Here is a 20,893-nt window from a genome sequence, read left to right as displayed (position 1 = left end):
CACACACACACACACACACACACACATGTTATCAAGAAACTTTGAAAAAGAAAGCTGCCCATGCTTCTAAGTGGGTGAGGATTGTTTGGTAGATGCCATTCCAAGTGATAATTACACAGTTTAATGTTCTACCCAAGTAGTCATGAAACGTGAACCTTATTTGTGCTCTTTCTTTATGTTGTAGTATATAATTTCATTGTAAAAAAAAAAAAAAAACACTTACTTGCTGTCCTTGTAAACCTTGAGGTCCCCTTGGGCCAACAGGACCCTTCAAAACAAGTGAGAAAAAAAGTTACTTCATATTCAAGTCGCATTATATTTATTTTTAGATTTATTAATTTTATTGGATGTGTATGAGTAGTTTGCTCATGTGTATCCAGGCACACCATCTATGTGCCTGGTGTTCTGGGAGGTCATCAGAGGCTATTATATCCTCTGGAACTGGAGTTGTGAACCACCAGGGGGGTGCTAAGAATCAAACCTGGGTTCTTGGCAAGAATTGCTGCTCTTAATAGTTGAGCAACCTCTTCAGTTCCACAACTCATGCTTTTAAAATGGTGAATGTGTCTTAGAATCTGGGAAGTGACGATTTACTAGAGGGCCATACTGACATGACCTTGGATTTGCTTTTCTGGGAGGCAGATGCATTCAGGGCGATTAAATTTGACTGCTGTGTGTGATGCTTTCACTGTGTAGCCTCTTTGCCATAAACACGCTTGTGCACACCCAGTGTCTTTATGACAAGGGCCCACAGATGAGCAAGTGGGAGATTCTGATAAAGCAAAACATCTGAATAGGGAAAATCTTGGCACCTATACAGTACTTACAGATAGGCTGTGTGATGTTTCTGCTCTAGGGAGGGCTGGCTTAAATACCAAGCTAAGTCAACAGTTTATGAAACCAGCAATACCGGCCAGATCATTTTCAATGTCAGTTTAAATTATTGGGGAATTGGGTTTTCTGGAACATTTCTTTCTTTCACAACACATATTAAAAGCATAAGCACAGGCTTCTCTCATCTAAACATGAAGTGATTCCCCTGAAGCAAAGGGGAGGCAGTGGGAAGTGAAAACTTAGGGGATTTTTAACTCCATATGAGGAAAACAAAACTTCATGTCAAACCTTAGAAAATAAAATCAGTTTAGCTAAAGATAAAGCTCAATCGAGTAAACGCTGCAAAATTCAGTTTAGTTCATTCTATATTCTAGCTATTAAGGAGAAAAAGCACCTTTAAAAATAAGAAGTTTGAAAAATGGCCACTTTGGGAGACAGAGACAATGACTCGGAAAGGAGAGGAGTGGGAAATTCAAGAAGGAATATCAAATTGTGTGCATGTATAAAAACAACATAAGGAAACTCATTATTATGTACAATCAATATAAGTTAAGAAAACATTAATTTTAAATTAAAGGACTTTAAAAATAAACACCGTTTGATAAGATAGTGGTAGGAATATGAATGTAATTTAAATTTAAATATATAAAACATTAGATATCTCAGAAAATTATCACAAAACAAGCAGTTAAGAGTGATTTAGAAGACATGAAAATCATGTTTGAGGTAGCCTAAAGCTGGCCTTAAAGATAGGTAGAGGGCTGGATATCTATGAGGTGTGATTTTATTTTGCATTGTCTGAGACTTCATTAACATGGACCAGTTTTGAATTATTAAGTTCAAAAGGCACTGAAGAATTGGTGTGAAGAGCGTTAGTTCACACCGTGTGTCTGGAATCCTTCATATCACCAAGTTAAGAATCAGCCCAAGAAGCTGGAAAATTCACAGGGCCAAAGTTGAAAAAGGAATAGCCAGGGAAGCAGAGCTGCTGGACTGAGGATGTCCGGTCAAAGGATGTTAGGTCAGTGGGAACTCATAAAGATGGAAATGAGCCAGCATTTGTTTGAGAAGTCAAGCAAGTCAGGGTTTCTAATGGACACTATAAAAATAATAAATACACTTTTACTATAAAGAAATAGTCTTTTTTGATGGTAGTCATGTCCTCTTCCTTAAGTGCGAAATGAAATATGCATACAGATGTGGATTGATGCTCACAAGTGATACATAAGGCTATGACTGGACCATTCCTGGACTGTCAACTCACAGCAGGACTTGCAAAATAAAATGTCTTGATAACTGTGTTCTAAAATATTATAATTTTATTTATATTAATAAAATGTGTGTTTGTATATGTGTATGTTATGTGAACGTTTATGCGTGTATGTGTTTGTATGTGTGTATGTGTGTGCTTATGATAATGTGTGAATATATGTGCATGTGTGTATGTGTTTGTGTATGTAGGTGTATATGAGCATTTGTATGTGTTTCTGTGTATATGTGCTTCTGTGTGTATGTGTATATGAGCATCTGTATATGTTTCTGTGTATATATGTGCTTCTGTGTGTGTTAGTGTGTGCATCTGTGTGTGTTTCTCACTGTGTGTGTGTGTGTGTGTGTATACTTGAGTGTCACGGTGCACATGTGAAGACATAAGAGTCTAGTCTCTCCTACCGTATGTTTCTTGGGGGTTGATTTCAAATCAGCAGGCTTGGCAGCTGTCACCTTCACCAGCTGAGCCCCCTCATTTGCTTACAATTTTATCTAACTCACTCAAGCTTCCCCATTTAGAAGTTTCTTTCAACTAATACTTTACCAGTAAACTGTGTGCTTACCACAGAGCCAGGCATGAGTCCCACTTGACTCCCAAGTCCGGATTTTTCATCCAGTCCAGCCATCTGAGCTGAAAAGGGCTGTGAAAGGTAGGCGTTGACATTATTTACACCATAAAAGATGTGTATCGCCACACTTCTAACGGTGAAAAATGTGCACACTCCGCTTTCTCTACCAGACTCCTCTAAGCACTGTTCTGAATATTTGACTTTAATACGCGGGAAAGAATTCAAGCTGCTTTTTGGTGTGCGTGCGTTTGACGGACTATTCTTCCCCCAGGGTGTTTTCTCCAAATGTTATTTCAGAAAACCTGCTGCAACCAGACACACGAATCTTGACAGGTTCTCAGCTGCCTGCCACAGATTTGATGTCTTCATCTGGCTCTCTCCCACCCGGAACATGCTTGTAACAGAGCAAAGCTTAAAGGATGTACTTTAAATATTTATCCTAAGATAAATTATCCTAAGATAAAGATGCCAGATTCCATTTCAGAATATTTTAACTAGATTGGGGTGTTTTATTCACTCATGGAAAGTACCCTAAAAGTTGCTTTTCTATAAGTTGACAAAATTGTTATAATCCTTTCAGTAAATCTCTGATTATTGAAGAAGTAGAAATTGTTTTACTTATTCCCTGGTATTTTTTAAATACTCTGGCAATTTAACTGACTAAAACGATTCATCTATCTCATCATCTTTATTAGTTAATTTATTAATTTTAGTGGGAAGTAAGTATGTTGTTCAACATATAAACAGACTGTTCCTTCTTTTATTAGTTGGTAAGCAAATGCATGAACAGTTGCAATATACTAGTAGTCTTCACACTCTTCAGCTGGCTTTTCCTATGCAGCCACCAAGAGTTCAACGGGGCAGATAAAAAGAAGCATTTCATTTGATTAAAGAAAAAAATTAAAATATAAGAAATTTAATGCTACTATGGCGTGATATAGCTTCCCCAACACACCCTAATGCCTTGGGTTAAAACCTTGGTCCCCAGGGCAATGTTCACAGGTGGCGTATTGTGAATTAACTGGACCATGGAACTTCCCAATGAATTCACTCACCAATGGATTCATAAGTCAAAAGCATGGGTTGGGAGGAGGTAGAAACATTCAGAAGTGAGATCTAGTTGCATGAAATTATCTAAGTCACTGCAAATCTGTTTTGGAGAACTCTTCCTTTATTTGTCGTCTTCCTGGCCATGAAGAAGGGGAGTGTTTGCTCTATTTGTGTTAGACCATGATGCTCTACCCCCGCACAGGCCCAGAAACAAGGGAGCCAGCAGCCATGGATGGAAACTTCTCACACTGTGAACCAATCATCTCCCCTATAAACTGTTTCTCACCAGCATCTGTCATGATGACAAAAAAATGTCTCCCCCAAGAGGCTGTACAACCTCGTGTTCTTTCCATCACCACAAATATGGCATCCTCTCTTGGGAGCATGCAGGTTTGGTTTGGGGAGCCTGGGGAACAGCAGGACAGAGATGTGTGTTCTTCATTTCATTGTATGAACTATGCACTGTTCTCTCAGCACCCCCCAGAAAAAAAGCGAGGGTTTGGGGGTCTGGAACTATCGCTGGAGAACAAATAATTTGATGCAAACCTTGAGAAAAGGATGCTTTGGATTTTCCAGCAATTCCTTGTGGATTTATAAGTTTCACTGTTGTTCCCAGTAGATCTGCGTTCATGACACAGGTTGAGAGTAAAGTATCACCTTCTGAACAGATACAGTCTAACACCATCAGGCTGAAATCGCGATTCGTGTATCACCTAACTGTTACACTAACCAGAGCACACAACTCACCCTGCTCATTCCATCAGGCCCTGGGTGAGAGGGATGTCCGGGAGGCCCTGGGGCACCGGGTTGACCAGGAACACCTGGCTCTCCATCAATTCCCTGAGGACCACGAGGACCCTAGGAAAGAAAACCACTGGACGTTAGAACCACTTTCAAATAGGTGCTCAGGAGGAAGCTAAATTCACAGACTTCGAGAAGGCAACCATGGTCATTCTAACAGACAATCTAAACACTGTCAGGGTTTCTGTCACCGAGACCCAGTCTTGGTAAGGATTTTATTTGATGTGTTAAATCTTAGAATAATTCAAAAATCGTGTCACCTCAGCAGCAGTCTAGAATGAAGTTTATTGATGAGATTTTCTTGCTTACGTATATTTAATAAACAGTTTCTAAATGTATCTGTCTGGTATTACAGTTACCTGAGAATGTGCCTGCTTATCCTGGTTTTTACCCTATCTTCTCCTAAAATGCAAAAGCCCTGGATAGAGTTTGTGGGTCTATTTCATCTTCCAAATTGCATGAGGCTTGCAGAATTTCTGGTACACAGTGGACACTGAATACCTTGGATAACATTTGCACACTTCACTCTACTTTAAGTCTGGCACGTCTTATTTTCCTTCCCACCCAAGCAGTCAGCCAGAAGAATGAGACATGAGAGGCCAGTTCTCAGAGAAGTGAACAATGACCCTTCCCGCCAAGCCCCACCCTTTCCCTAACCCACATTCTGAGGGCAACTTGGGGAACAGCCGCGTCCTCAGGTCTGGAAAAGCTCCGTTTTCCAGCTTCATCATTCCCAACAGGCTCACGCATGCGTGTGGGTGTGTGTGCGCGCGCACGTACGTGTACGTCTAAAAATCTTAACCTCTCATAGGAGAGGAACAAAGAAGTCACAAGATAATTTGAATTTTATCAGTATATATGGGGAACGAGTAAAGTGGTAAGTTGGTGTTTAATAGTAAAAAACTTTCTAATTCTTAGCCAAGAGAGTAGCTCTACCTGGCCCACAGTCAGCAACTCAAATGTGAACCAACAATGCAGCCCAGAAGGCTGGACAAGCTGAAGAAGCTGATTGATCGTAATTTGCTGTATTCAAACATCCATATTTTTCTGGAGTTGGCTATATAACACTTATGTCTTTGAACTGAGAGAAAAAAAAATAGCCTAAGAAATCCAAAGCATGATTTCTTAGAAAAAAAAAAAAAAAAACATTCTTATATTTGAAAAATCAGTTTCCTTCTTGCCCCTCGCCCACTGGCAAGTCACTACTCTCTAGTGCATTATCGGGTTTATTTCCGCTGTCGTCTTCGCCCCCGAATCACACAATGTGGTAGGCACCTCTGCTCCAGAACACACAGAGTAGCCCTTAGCTTAGTCAGAGTGCTTTTTCCCCCAAAAGCCAACTGCTCAATAAAACTATTATTATAAACAGAAACAAAATGCTAACTCCCCAAACGTTTCCAAAATAAACAGAAAATTCTATTTGCTTTATGTATGAATAGAAAGCGATCTGGTTAATAGGAATTCTCGAGATTGTTACTGTATTCGCTGGTTAAGCCTGATCGGATACCAAGCAAGGTCTGGCCTGAAGAGATCCTACATTTTTGTTGACGTCCAGTTTCTTCTGTGTTTTCCTGGAATTCTCTCTAAATATCGCTTGTATGTGTTAGTGAAAATTAAGTAAATAAACACTTATAAAAATTTTCTAAGACGAAGTGAATGTAAACCATTTAAGGACAATAAGAATACAATGTAGACGGTTTAGTGATTAAAAACTAAAAATGAACTAGAATTGGTAATCCATTCAAATGCATATTTTTAATTAAACTTAATCACATAATTTGTGTGTTACGGTAAGTAAATGTTCTGTTTCATCCTTTTCTCCCATCCTCCAGAAGACGCTCGGGCAGCACGCTGCATAAAAGTACTTGCAGACGGCCACTAGGTGGCAAACTTTCAACGTCCACATGAAGAAAACAGCGGACACTCTTCAATAACTTTTCCCTGCTTGTCATATTTTAGTCTGTGGTGACACCTGGAGAGCTAAACGCATTTAAACCACTAATACCAGCGAAGCAGCTCGATAGAACTGCAAAGAAGAGCGCACGAGAGGATGAGAACATGCAACTTAGTCCCCTGATGTGGCCACAGCTGGTTGGGGCACTACCATGCACCTGTATGCAATCCACCCACACTGCCAGCTCGATTCTAGAAGCCTTGGCGCTTCGCCCTCCGTTTGGTTTGATGTGTGGAGGCTTTTAAAGAAAACTAGGCTGTAAGATTTCAGAACGATCTGACCTACAATAGATTCCACTCGTACTTATACGTGGAGAGTCACGTGTTGCCTCCTTGCTCCTCTCTTCCTTCCACGTGTATCCCGACAAATGCATGTTTGGATACTTAAAATTCCATTGAAAATTAAGTTTTAGTAGCTGCAGTTTAGAGATAAAAATTAAACAACACAAATGTTTTCCTGACCGAAATAAGGGGTAATGACGGCAACAAAAACGTAATCCAGTTTCTCAATATATGAAACATCTTAGATTTTATGGTGGGTGTAAGAAAGCGTACACTTAAAAAGAGAAGAATATACCTCATATGCGAGTAGATAATGAGATAACGAGGTTCTACAATGTGTGACGTCATGTTTTAGCTCAAGGATACATCGCCTTTAGTTCTAACTCATAACCTTTGTTAGAAGTGTTAATTTCTTCCAATTATTAAATCTCTGTAACATCTACACCATGGAAAGGAAAGAATTCTTCTTAGGAAATAAATCTTATCCACCAATAGTTTCTTTTTCCCCTCTCCAGTTGGAAATTTCCACAGCAACCATAAAAACCAGAGTGCAGGTGTTTTACCTTAAATTAACATTCTTGGCATGGTTCTCTCGTGAATGACAGCTTCTGAACGCGGCATGATGTATTAACCTTGTTTCTATAATCAGTGTGTCGGTAATTTGACTTTATAAAAATCTAAGTGATTGCAGTTGTGTTATCTGACTAGTGAGGAATGGCTAATCCCTTTCATGCAATAATTTTCTCTACATTTGGAGAACTGTAAGTTCATTTCGTGATTGGAATTCTTTGCGGCGTTTAGTGGAAATGGCAGAGCAAAAGTGTCCCTGGCACCCTCGCTGCACTCAAAGGAAAAGTGCAAACCAGCACATTGGACAAACATTTGGGGGGTGGGGGAAACAGTCGCCAACTTACAGGTCTTCCTTTGGGGCCTCGGTCTCCTCTTGGTCCTTGTGAACCTGGAGGGCCCTAAAATACAAAGTATGGTTATGGATATAAACATTTATGAATTTTTAAAGAATGTAATCGATAAAAGAACGTTGAAAAAGACACATCACTTTTCCAGTTTGGTGCAGTTGAAGACTGGACAGCAAAGCCTGAGCGAGCGAATGTTCTAGAAACCAAAGGGCTGTTTCAGGGTGAGTGTTTCAGGGGTGAAGTTCAAAGAGCTGCACAGACTTGGGTACCACGCAAGGGCACTGCAGAACTGAACGTATTGGCATAGCTAGCAATAGCAAATTAAGCATCATTTTCACAAGCTGGCCGCAATGTAAAACTTTGGCCACTAAGTTCTAGGTACAAAAACGTAAGAGTTCATGTCTGAAGACTCACTGAAAAGTGCCAACCCTACATTATCAGCTATCTGGTAGAATATGCGAGTTCAGATTGGCTCACCATGCTCCAGACCACTCACTACCTGGCTCTCTGCTGCTGGCAGCTTACTGTTGCTTCATGTACATTCAAACAATGATGGATTATTGTTTCTATAGCACACATACATGCATGCATATAAACTCTACTCAAAATTTCTCGAATTCTAAGTGCCACACTTGCTGCCTTACTAGAAACATTTATTTAAAAATTGTTATTTGTTTCAACCAACAATCTTGCTTCTGTTGTTTTATTTAATTTTTATTAAGATGTTTTCCTATAAAGCAAAGAAAACCATCCCACAAATCACAATCCCAGAGAAGCCAGACAACAAAGAGGACCCTAAGAGAGATACACATAGATTTAATCTACATGGGAAGTAGAAAAAGACAAGATCTCCCCAGTAAATTGGGAGCATGGGGAGGGTTGAAGGAGGGGAGGAAAGAAGCAAGGAGCAGAGCAGCGAAAAATTTAGAGCTCAATAAAATCAGTAAAAAAAAAAAAATGATGCTCAGTATTCACAACAAAAACCGGAGGAAAACACTTACTGCAGGTCCCGGCCGACCACGTATGCCCGTTACCTAAACACCAAACAAGAAAATTATGAAGATAAAGCTTACAGAGACTTGGAAAATTCAACAGTCTAATGAATAAGGACAAAAGCTCGGTGGAATCTTTTTAAGGATGTGCCCAACTAGTTGCACTGCCTCTGAACTCCAAGTTAAAATATCACCTGTTTGGAACTTTAATACAGAAATATAGTGTTTGCATGGAAATTGATACATTTTATTAATACAATAAATTCACATTGATACAATACATTCGTATTGAAGACAGGGGCTCTAAGCTAAATCTTCACTCGCGGGGCAGCTATGAGACCTTGAACTAACTGCTTGTTCTCTCTATAATAAGTTTCTTCAAATGGAAATTTATATGCAGACTGAAACACAAAATGGTGTCTGTGAAACAATCTCACTCACGGAACTATGTGGCATGGAAAAGTTAGTCAGATATTTAGAATCTAAAACACATCAAATATGAAAAGGGGAAACTATAAGAAATGCATACTTTGGGGTAAATTGAGAAAATAGGGTTTTCTACCTACTTACTATTACTCTTGGTAGTACCTAGTACTGCCTAATAATTAACAAGTGTAATCTTTTCACTCAACATATCAATGAAAGCTGCTATAAAATCTATGGTTTGAAGTGATAGGGATGTTGTCATATCCATGCTGTACCTTCTGGTCACCACAAGGATAATGATGTCCTGAGAATTCTGAATTAATGTGGAATTTCGATCAGGATCAAGGAATGACACACTTCCAAAAGTGCGGAACACCATTATATACAATTCAATACACTTAATACTATAAGAATATGATATTTTTGTGTAGTCGGTCATGTGAGTATAAAATTTAATGTTATAATGCATACGTATTATATCTAATACTGTATTCTGCCTTGTGCATGTTTTATTAAACTTTTTCAATATAAACTTTCTTTTTTAATGGAAACAATAATATACAACTTCTATAGTTATGCTTGAAAATAGTACATATATTGTTTTATGTATGAATAATATGTACTTACAACAGGCACGAGTCCTGGTTCTCCTTTTTGTCCCTAGAAAGATTTTTTTAAAAGAAGAAACCAATTAATAATAATAATTTAGCTTATTTTGAGCAATAACATGTCGCACTAGTCTAGAGAAATACTGGGAATGTGGATAAAATGCTAGCAATGAGAACGAAGCCAACGTTCCACGATCAAGGCATTTGGTCAGACATTCTTTGTGAAGACAACTTCTACAGAGATGAAGACCATAAAAGAAATGGAGCACATGAAATGGGAAGCTAGTAAACCTTTGCTTTACTTCATTTTCATAACACCAATAGCAGAGAGCTGATTAGAATAAGAGTCAGGGAGAAAGAAGTAAAGACAGAGACTCAATGGGACATCTCCCCATAGAGTAAAACCACAGAAGAAACCCAGAGAGCTATGCTTTTGAGTTTCCCATACGTCCGAAGTGCCAGGGTATCGTCATCAACAGAAACCATTCTTGCCCCTCGTGTTCCTTCCATGGACTTCATGGCGAACACCCAAAGTTATAGATGCTCGCCTCTCATCAGAAGAGAAAGCACGGTTGTTCTAGTGTGTGCTTCTCAATCTCTGAGGGAAATGTTGGAAAAAGTCAATTGCATAGCAAGAGACTGACATGTCAATTTACGAACGTCAGTGAAGGAGCAACACAGAAACTAGAAGCCAGGGACGTTTCGCTTAAGCAGTAGACCTGTAGGATTTTGATGTGCATATACTGATTTTATGATCTCAGTAGGTAGGTATTTCCTCATATATTAGTGTTATCTGCTTCAGCATTTGTCTTCCTGTGATTGGGGCTCCTTAATGTCATCATTGTCTCTGCCTGTTTTGCTTCCTGGGTGATCGTCCTGATCCAATGAGTTCCAATTAGCACATTACAAAATGTGCTTCTGTTAAGCATCTGAGGAGAGCGAGCATGACTTCAAGTCACATCCTACGTGGATGGACCGCAGGAGGAGTGAGTTGGAGCATATTTAACTTCATCTCTCGCATATATCATTATCTCATCTAATTAGAAAATCAAATACATATCTAGAGGGGAATTCTGCAAGCAGAGGAAACACACAGACTAGATTATCTCCCTCAGTACCTCGGAGATATCCGGGGTTACCTGTCTGACCACTCCCATGGTTTTTACGCCCTCTCGCTTACCTGATCAACGCTGAGCTGCTATATCCCTACGCTGACCTGCAATGGACATCCCTGACTATCCATGATTGGATGCCATCATGATTGACACGTAAGAGATGCTACTAGAAACTATGTGGGCTAAAAGTCATACTATGTTTTGAGTACTGTTTTTTTTTTTTTAATCTAAGTCACCAAATTGTATACTCCACAGGGGAAAATCTAATTATATCTTTCCAATATTACCTCACACATGGAAAACTGATGAAACTTTAAAGCTGATCATTTCAATGATCATCATGACAGACTCAATAGCAGACATACAATGCAGCGATCACATCGGTTGATCTGAGTCTGGAGCAGGTGATGCATTAGAGTAGGAACGTGGCCCTAGAGCAGAGGTATTTACTAGGGAAACAGTTATGACTACTACTGTCCTCACAGACAAGAAGGTCTTCTCCAGGAAAATACCTTCTTCAGGTAAGGTCCTGAAGGTGAAGGAGGGGGAAGAGGGCAAGCAGTATGCTTTGGGAAAAAATTAATTTATTTTGGATCAATTAATTATCCTCCGATGAAGAGACTAATTCATTAAAGTAGAACACCCCTCGCTTTCTCTCCTTCACCTTCCTCCTTCTTCCTTCCTTTCTTCCTTCCTTTTCCTTGATCTTCCCCTGACCACAAATGTACGTCAAGTTTCTAAGGCACATGAACTATTTATTAAGTACAATGATTAATAAAAGGATGGAAACAGCAGAATGTGTTCCAAAACTCCTAATGTAGTTCACAACTTTCTGACAGGAACGGGCAATTGACTAAAACTAGCTCAGTGGTCGAAGGCTTGTCCAGTATATTGAAAGCCCTGACTCTCCCACACTGAAGACAGAAAAGACAAACCAACTGCAGAACCAGTAGGTTAGCGGCCTCTGTAACTCTCAGCAGTCAAGGAACTGTATCCATTCAGTCTCCGTGTAATTCAGGTTACCTTACACTCTACTCCAAGCTTCCAGACATTTCAAAGCACCGTTCTGTGTGGATCGTCTCAGAAAGAGCTTTGCTTGCGGAAAAGAAACAATACAAAGGAAAACTCACCTTCCTTCCTCTACCTACAAAAAGAAAAGAATAAGCATATCACTTTATGGAGCAATGACTATGAAAAACATGCAGCATATATGCTTTCAATAGTTTATTTCTGATAGACATAGATTTCAACACAGACAGGCTGTCTCCGCACAAATATGGCACAGTGCAAAAACTGCCTTGAGACAATTCTAACAAAGGACATTGCACACATATTTGGATTATTTTCATGTGATCATAATTTTCTTCACAACATTTACGGTGATTCTAGTGTTAGCAAAGCCTACTCATTTTATCATAAATTATGTTTAGAGTTGTGTGTTGTTTTTATTAATACTTTAAAAGAGTCAAGAGGTTTAGTTCAAATGCAAATTGTATTGAATGTCCAACTCTGCAATGGAAATCTGTAACCCACATCATGTCCCCTGTCCCGTGTTTCCTGGTCTCCGCCAAGCCCTGTGCCATCAGAAGTCACTACTATTTCTTTCATGTATATAATCTTCATCGATAAGCAAATGATATCAGGTACCTAATTTTTCCTTATTCTCCCATTCTTGTCTGCATATAGTAATAGATAGTTACATCACACAAATCTTTGCATAATTTGTCTTCCTGTTCGCTTTTCAAATCAGGATCTCATCACGTGAATCTGGTACAGTCCATTTACCAGCATTAAATTTCCCCACAATTAATTATTTGGATTGTTTCTGGCTTTTTTTTCCTAATTACTAAAGATAGCTTATTACCCTACCATAATATTTTTGAAAAATGGAACTGAGAGAAATATAGAAATTGGGATAATTTGGGGCTTTGATGGACTAGCCACGAACCATGCCAATTATTATAAATGATGTGAAATGAATAAATATGACCACCTGTAAGCATATTTATAAGACAAATTTCCTTAAACTCTTTGAGCCAATGAATAGATAATTATAATTTGACACATTATCAATATACCACCTCCTGAGGTTGCAGCCACTTAATCATCCTGTAATCAGTGAACAAAACTCAGAACAAGAGCTGGCAATACAGTGTGCTAACAAACACCACTATATTGTTCAATTTGCTAGATGAAACAATGTGATTGATTCCCAATTTTGATTTTTGAGGAGCTCTGACAGGTATCGTAGTCAAATCTCCTTTTTAAAAAATGTGTCATTTCTTCTCCTACTTTTTGTTATTGAAATTTTATTATTTGAAGCTGAAATTTCTTTCTATTTAAAACATTGTCATCCTGTGTGACTTGAATTGCAAATTTACTTTATTGCTGGCATGCCAGCGTGTTGTAGAATACTGCTTTGAGGTGTGTTGCTTTTGTTCTTGCTTTGTTTTGTTTAACTCTGTGAAGCTGTGATGCTTTGCCTGCCTAAAACACCTGATGGTCTAATAAAGAGCTGAACGGCCAATAGTGATGCAGGAGCAAGGATAGGCGGGGCTGACAGGAAGAGAGAATAAATAGGAGAAATCTGGGAAGAAAAGGAGGAGCAAGAGAACAAGGAGAGGAGGACATCAGGAGCCAGCCATGGAGCAAGAGCGAAAGTAAGCTATACAGATGCAAGAAAAGGAAAACGCCCAGAGGCAAAACATGGTTGGGATGATTTAAGTTAAGAAAAGCTGGCAAGAAACAAGGCAAGCTAAGACCGAGAATTATAAGTAAAAATAGCCTTCGTGTGTGTGTGTGTGTGTGTGTGTGTGTGTGTGTGTGTGTGTGTGTAATTATTTGGGAACTGAGTGGCCGTCCCCCCCAAAAGAACAAAGAGTAAAAGGGCAAAAACAAACAAACGTTTGTTTTTATTTTGTTTTCCTTGTTTGTTTGCATGCTGGGAAATGAACCTAAGGCTTCACTCATGAGTTCTGAATACTTTACTGCTGGACTTGACCAGAGCCTGAGAAAAAGCCTTCTATGTTTTGGAATTACAAAATAAATCTGTTATTTTTGACATGAGTAGAATTCCCTTTTATCTCATATTTTGTCAACTATTTGTGTTCTTCACTGCTTTAAAATGGGTGATTGTTGTGAATCTAAGATTTGTCTAAAATTCAACCATTCTAGAGGTCTTATGATAATTAATATTCATGATAAGAACACAATAGAATGCTCACATTTCTAAGCCTTTGCTTATCTATTATAACTTCATCAGCTATTTCTTCTGTGTTTTTATCTTAACTATAGATATTTGTTATGGCCATGAATGAAATATGTTTGTTCTCATTATTTACATTATAATGCAACTATTTTACAGAACAAATCTATACATTTCTGCTAGTTAATTTTATGCTATAGTGCCTTATGGTAATTTTTTACTCAGTTTCCTTAGGTTTTATAAATGCACACTTTTGTTTTTGTGGAAACGATTATTGTCTTCAAAGAGCATGTCTAGAGTGGCTACTGACTGTACTGTACAAAATGCACGAGGGAAAAATGATAATTTTCAAATTTCTGCTCGGTTTTCCCAACTAGCACAAAGGGTTTGCCCAGGTTCTGTTAGTGCTGCAGGCAGTTTTCATCAATTATGTCATGGCTTGCTCTGTTCCATCGTGTTAGCATCTTTGGAGACTTTTCAATTATATGTGTATCTTCTACATAGAGCCTGCCTTCTGATATGTTTAATTCTTCTTGATTAATTTATTATTTTTCTCTTCTCGTGGATGTCATCTCTACCTCTTCTGTAATTTGTGCACAATGCCCTCATTGTTCAACTTCCTAGCTCATCTTTCCGTTTTGCCTTCCCTATTGCTTTCACATCACCGCACATGGATCCTGACGAAAGGGTTTTTCTCTTAGGACACAATTATGACTTTCCTAGGTTTCGACCTGGAGGTACGTCTTAGTACTGAGTATGCCTTATTTATACATAAAGCACCCAGCACTCAGAAAGCTGTAGAATTGCTGAGAATATTGTAAGCTCAATTTGGTACGGGTTAATTTTGTTTGGATTTGATGCCTGGTCCTTAGATCTTGCTAGCCTTGAACTCAGTCTGTAGCTCAGGCTGACTTTGAACCCTTGACCCTCCTACGTCACATTCCAACTCCTCAATTAAAGGCAAGTGTCACTGCATTCAGCTCCATAACTTTTACCTGGTCTATGACCGCACATATGCCAGTGTGGTTTTGTCTCAAATTTAGCTGATAACAGTTACCCTTACTTCATGCTTCCTTAGTATAAGTCTGTTGCCATTCATAGCCACTACTTCTCTAGGAAGGAGTTGCACTTTCATGCACTGATTAGCGGCAGGAAGTTAGCAATTTTGCTCTCCGACATTTGCTGACACACTCCCACGTGCTGTTTCTTTATCCCCATGGTGTAATTGTACTGATTCCTGGGCCCCTATGAAATTAGGTCTGCTTCCAGGAGCTTCTTTGTCTTTATCATTCTATGACGTGTGTTTATCATACCGTACAAATTTGAGTTTAAGTATTGATCTTAGGTGCATTGTTTCTGATAAATAATATCCAAGATGAAAAGATAAAAGTGGCTGTCTAATATGTCCATGTATATACTGTTGAATACGTCATCATATTTTTGTTGTCAAATGGGATTTGTGAAAAGCAAAAGGAAACTTTGATAATATTTTGACAATGGCAGTAGAAGGAATAAAGCAAACAACTTAAAAGCTTAGTGTTGGCCTTATGTAGCTCATTAAAATATGAAAATGTAATGCATGCCTGCCTCTTTGATTAATAATCAAATTGATATATATACATATCAATTACACTTAAATACATTTTTAAAAAGCCTCTTTAAACCCATGAATTATTATCCTTCCTTTCTCCAAGAACTTGCTTCCATTTCTTTCCAGTCCATCGTTCACACTAATCATGCCTTGGATTTTTGAGGTGATGTAAGATAAATTGCTAGATCAGTAAATCATATTATGAATAATTATCGTATTCTATAGGGTGAAGCTTGTACCGGAGGCAATAAATATGTGTTCTGCATTTTCCCTTGGATATTAAACAATGAACGTCCACAAAGTATCTTGGAGGCACCTGTTGTATTCAAAATAACAAGAGCCACCTATAATGCGCAATCGTCCTCTAATTAGATATAACCGTTTAAAACACGGTCCTCTGATAGTTAAGAAAACAAGAAATCATTGTGTATCTATTTCTATATGTTAATCAGCCTAAGGAGGGAAAACCAGGTTCTCTACTTGCTCCATGAGTTTCATTACACACACACACACACACACACACACACACACATATATATATATTGTATGATATATATATGTTTACTGATTTCAAAGTCATTAGCCCCTGAGGTCACCGAGTCAGTTGCTGTGATTATTCATTCAGATTGTTGAACTATGAGGGCAGTAATTACTCTGAAATAAAGCCATGGACTCGATTCTGAAACAGCTGTGAGCATGCTTACCAAAATTAGTGTCTGCACCTCCAGGGGTTTGTGGGCACACTGGACAGCACTCTCCAGCAGGTGTTATAGGATTGGCACAGCTGAGCATTTCTGGGCACTCTATCTTGTCACAAAGAATGGCACCATTGTCACAGACACAGATCTGGCACGCAGAAGGTTTCCAAATGTCTCTATTTAAATACATCTGGCCGCCTTGAGTACAGGCCACTTCTTCATCGTATTCATCTGAAATAAAAAAGAAAAGATGATAGTAATCTCAAATTTCATAATTTGTGGAATGTTTAAGATAATAAAGTATCGTTTTGGTCTTAAAACTTCTAAGAAGTAATATCCTAGGGCTTGAGACCTAGCTGGGTCAGGAAAGCCCCTGTTGTGCAGGCATGGGGAGCTGGGTTTAGATTCCCAGCACCCATATAAAAGACTGAGCAAGTGTAGTCAATCCCGTATGTCTGCAACCCAGTAATGGCAGGATTTCCCAGAGCTACCTAACCACTCAACCCAGCCAACTTCAGGGAGAAATTCAGTCTCAAAACACAGATAGAAAGCAGTTGTGGAAGGTACCATTCACAGAGGGAAGGAGGGTGAGGAAGAAGGGGAGGAGAGAAGAAAAGGGACTAATCTTTTTAGGAGACAAAAGACAGATGGATTTATTCACATAAAACAGTGAATATCTGTTCATCATGTAAAGATGAATGAAATACGTGTCCCCCTAACAGGTGAAGAAGAAAAATATGATCCAAAGTAAGTATGCCATTTCACCAAGGAATGCTCCTCACAAGACTTTATTTTCAAAATTATGAGTAATTGTGCCTAATACGGTTTGGTAAAGAAGAACAGAAACAACATGAAAATAGAGAGCAAAAAGGATTTCGAAAGGGAATGAGTAACTTCAGTCCATGTGAACCCTAGATGACTTTGTACTTCCTGGAGATTTTATACAAGTAAATCTCAATCTCAAAAGAGTTCAAGCAGATTCGTGTACGGAGAGAAACTTCCAGAGAATAGCATATGGACTTCTGGGAATTGTTTTAAACCCAAATTGAAAATGAAATAACCATTTCCTGTCTCTTGCATTATGTTTCCTTTAACCATGCCAAACTGAGGGTATTTGTTTTTCAAATTGTAACAGAAACACAAAACTCATACAGATAACGAAAAAATATCTTTACATTGAAACTAATTCATCAAAGTCATAACAAAAATAACATTGTGGGTTTTATGTAATTTTATTAATTACCTTTCTATATTTAGATAGAAGGGTTTTTTTTGGTTTGGTTGGTTTTGTGTTTGTTTGTTTGTCTCTCTATAGCTTTGGAACCTGTCCTGGAACTCATTTTGTAAACCAGGCTGGCCTCGAACTCACCGAGATCTGCCTGACTCTGCCTACCAAGAGCTGGTATTAAAGGTTTGCTCTACCACGACCCAGCTGATAAGTTATTCTTAATATTGAGAAATATGTACACATGTGTACATGTGAAGCAACATCAGTTTTAGTTAACTTGAAAGAATACACGTATTATATGATTAGCTTCAATAGGATGCCAACCTGTGCATAGTAGAACACAGGACCATAGCACAGTTCTAAATACTCAGGAACGTCTCTGCCCCTAGCACCAGAACTCCTCCATATGGCAACGACAGTTCCTTTCTGGTCTGCACAAACTATCCTGTTGCCTGGTTCCTAGATCCCAGTTCGTTCAGGTTTCCTGTATCTTCATGGCTATCACAGGGTACAGCTACCAAGGGTTTTTCTTCAGAATCCTACCCCGTATGGCCTTCTTCAACAAGGAGACAATCTGTTCCCTTGTTTAGACCCAGCTTCCCTCTAGAACTTCCTGCAACAACCTCTCAAAGGAAAATGGGCATCTCAACCCTTCTAAAACAGTTCTCAACTGGCATTTTCAATACCTCCACAGAAGGATGAAAGGCAATTGAACGGAGGAATTGGGGAGCACTCAACTCACAAACTTGTTCGGGTGCTGAAGTTCCAGGAATGAAACTGAAACAACAGAATAGTACCCCAATAAACAGGTCACTGCCAAGTGCTCAGAACAAGACGGGGATGGACACCTATATCACAGCCCACCCTCGAAAGCTCAGTTACCATCGCAGGGGAAGAGTCAATAAGATTGTGAGAGCCTGGCCAGGCCAGCCAGGACTGCCCAATGAGATCCTGTATCAATATTTCCAAAGAGAAGGAATGGAGGGACAGAAGGAGGGAGGGAGGGAAGGAGAAATCAAGAGAGAAAAGAAGAGAGGAAGGGTTGCGAGATGCAGAAACAGTGGCCGTCTCCAACCAAACAGTATGTCCCAGACATGTCAGAGCAGCACACCGCAGCTCACGTCAGCAGGAAGTGAGTGCACGAGATCAAGCCAATCAAAACCTGAGCATGTGCAGAGGCGGGGCTTCTGAAGCCCCACCCCTAGTTGAGGATTTGTTGGCAACTGGTGGCTTGTGGGGCAGGGAGAGTCAGGATATTGTCAAGGATGCCCCCCTAAGGCCACCCACATCCATTCAGGCACATTCAGGCAGTGCTACATGAACCCTAAATTTAAAGTAAAAGAGCAAACAGTACTGGGAAAACTAAACTAAGTGGTCAGGGGATACTAGAGTAACTGGGGAAGAGAAAATGGAGGGATTAATTAAATTGCATGTGCATGTATGAAATTCTCAAGCAATAGAATGTGCTGTGTTTGCATTAAAATTAGTTTTAAGCGTTCTCCTTCCAAAATAAACAATCCAAAAAATGATCCATATAAACATGGACTCAGTTCACAATGAATTGAACTACTACAATAAATAGATAAATTTAAAATAGCTGCTGAGCGCCAATATGGCTCAGTGGATAAAGGCGTCTGTAGCCAAGCTTGAACTCAAGCCCAGGGGACTCCACGAAATGTAACGGGAGCAGACCCAGAGTTTTCCTCTGTCTTCCCTGCTCAGGTTCCACGTTCCCCATCTCTTCCATACAAACATGTGGACAGGCGCACAGAATAAATAAACAAATGGAATATTCAGAATCAAAGGAACTTTGCTCATTAAGTTTCTGGTTGAGGAAGCAACATCTACTTTCTGTTTTTAAATTCATTGCTTGAAAATTAAATAATCTGTTAGGTCAAATAGCTATTTCTCAACAATTTGGGGTGTCAAGATTGAGGGTTGGTAATGTTCAAACATATTAACGGGATGAGGTGGTATTGGGTATGTGCTGATCATTCAAATACTGAAGGTGTATGCGTTCTGTTTTATATATAAATTTATCACTATGGAACATCATATATTAATATATATAGTCTGATATATAATGCTTTATACAAAATTGTGATGTTATATTTATTTGTACACTAAAAATAGATTTCTATAAATTATTACACAGTGCATTAATACTAATTAAATATAATTAATATAGAATTGTGCTTATATAATTTTAATTTTGCAACAGTGTGCTATAAACAACAAATTTAAATTCACATAGATAATGAAATATTCTTAGACATAGTGTATTATTACATGTATTAGTCGTGATGATAAATGCAATATAACTGGAACTAAAACTGGAAAGCAAAAATACCCAAGATGGCATGCAAATTTTCACTTGGGTATTACTAAAATGTGTACAAATCTCAGCAGATAGCTTAATCCTATTTCTGCGGCGACTTTAGGAAACAAGGTCTGGAGAACTCTTTCTCCAGCTCACTAGTCCGTTTGTGTTGTTTGGAATACTTTTGCCTTTTGTGGACAAAGCTGTTTCTATTCCATCCCTAACTTAAAAGTCATTTCTTGTTCTACATCTTCTCCTGGTGACTGCTGGGAATTTTTCAAATAATCTGTACTGTTTCCTCTGAAAGCCAAATAAACTTGTTCTTGACCCCAAGAAGCGGGGCAGGGAGCGGGAGGAAGTGAGAGAGAGAGATTGGAAAAAAAGACTCACCCTTTCAGTCCTGTGTTAACACAAATGAGAGCAATTTCTCCCTGGAAGTCTGAGACAATATGATCTCAACTCCAGGGGCAGAGAAGGGGTCACTGTATAGCTTTCTTGAAATGGCAATGCAAAAGCTGGTTTTGTACTCGGATTCATCCCTGGTCTCTTTCTCCTGAGAATTTATAATTAAACTTAAGATGATATGGACACTGAGTCGGAATGCTTTTCCATGGCAAGGAGATGACAGCCCACATTCACTTCTGAGGCATGCCTTCTCCTCGCCCACACAAGAATCTGTTCCCATCACAGAGGGCCCAGTGAAGACTTGCTGTGCGTGTCTGAAGGAAATATGTGAGCACAGTGAGAGCGCTGAGAAAATAGAGCCCATAAACTCCTCTGTTTCTGCATGGCCGTTGCGCAGAACGTGGCTACCGTCCTTTGTGTTTCTACAGGGCCAATTACTTAAATGAAAAGCAGAACAGGAAAGAAAATGATGAAAAGAATTACAAAGATGTTGTCGTGACATAATTATTGCATGAATACCAGCAAAAGAGTAGGAATTTTCAAATGAAATCTTGAGAAATCTAACAGGGCCCTCAAGACTCCGCTACTCAATTCAGAAACAGAATCCAGGCTCAGATCTATAGTCTAGAA

The 20,893-nt window shown here is 39.0% G+C and overlaps 1 protein-coding gene across 23 annotated transcripts in view; it reads right to left on the bottom strand.

The window, feature by feature from the left end:
* Col5a2 (collagen type V alpha 2 chain) overlaps positions 1-20,893 on the bottom strand; it is a 158,524-nt gene that overhangs the window by 74,929 nt on the left and 62,702 nt on the right. For 19 of the 23 annotated variants that reach the window (XM_050159226.1, XM_050159237.1, XM_050159241.1 and 16 more), the window contains exons 1-6: positions 9,721-9,820; positions 8,677-8,709; positions 7,673-7,726; positions 4,470-4,580; positions 2,667-2,744; positions 224-268 (exon numbers count right to left, since the gene is read on the bottom strand). In XM_050159226.1, the coding sequence (XP_050015183.1) occupies positions 224-268; positions 2,667-2,744; positions 4,470-4,478 (132 nt within the window). In that variant the 5' untranslated portion in view covers positions 4,479-4,580; positions 7,673-7,726; positions 8,677-8,709; positions 9,721-9,820. Of the gene's footprint in view, positions 1-223; positions 269-2,666; positions 2,745-4,469; positions 4,581-7,672; positions 7,727-8,676; positions 8,710-9,720; positions 9,821-11,946; positions 11,961-16,316; positions 16,542-20,893 lie in introns of those variants that run through there. The other 4 variants (XM_050159224.1, XM_050159219.1, XM_050159223.1 and 1 more) reach the window with 2 other exon arrangements.

Source organism: Alexandromys fortis, unplaced genomic scaffold, assembly GCF_014885135.2.
Source record: "Alexandromys fortis isolate MF-2015 unplaced genomic scaffold, M_Fortis_MF-2015_v1.1 scaffold_65, whole genome shotgun sequence".
Classification (NCBI taxonomy): Eukaryota; Metazoa; Chordata; class Mammalia; order Rodentia; family Cricetidae; genus Alexandromys; species Alexandromys fortis.
Note: the sequence above shows the minus strand (reverse complement) of the source record. Positions and strands in the feature narration are given on the sequence as shown.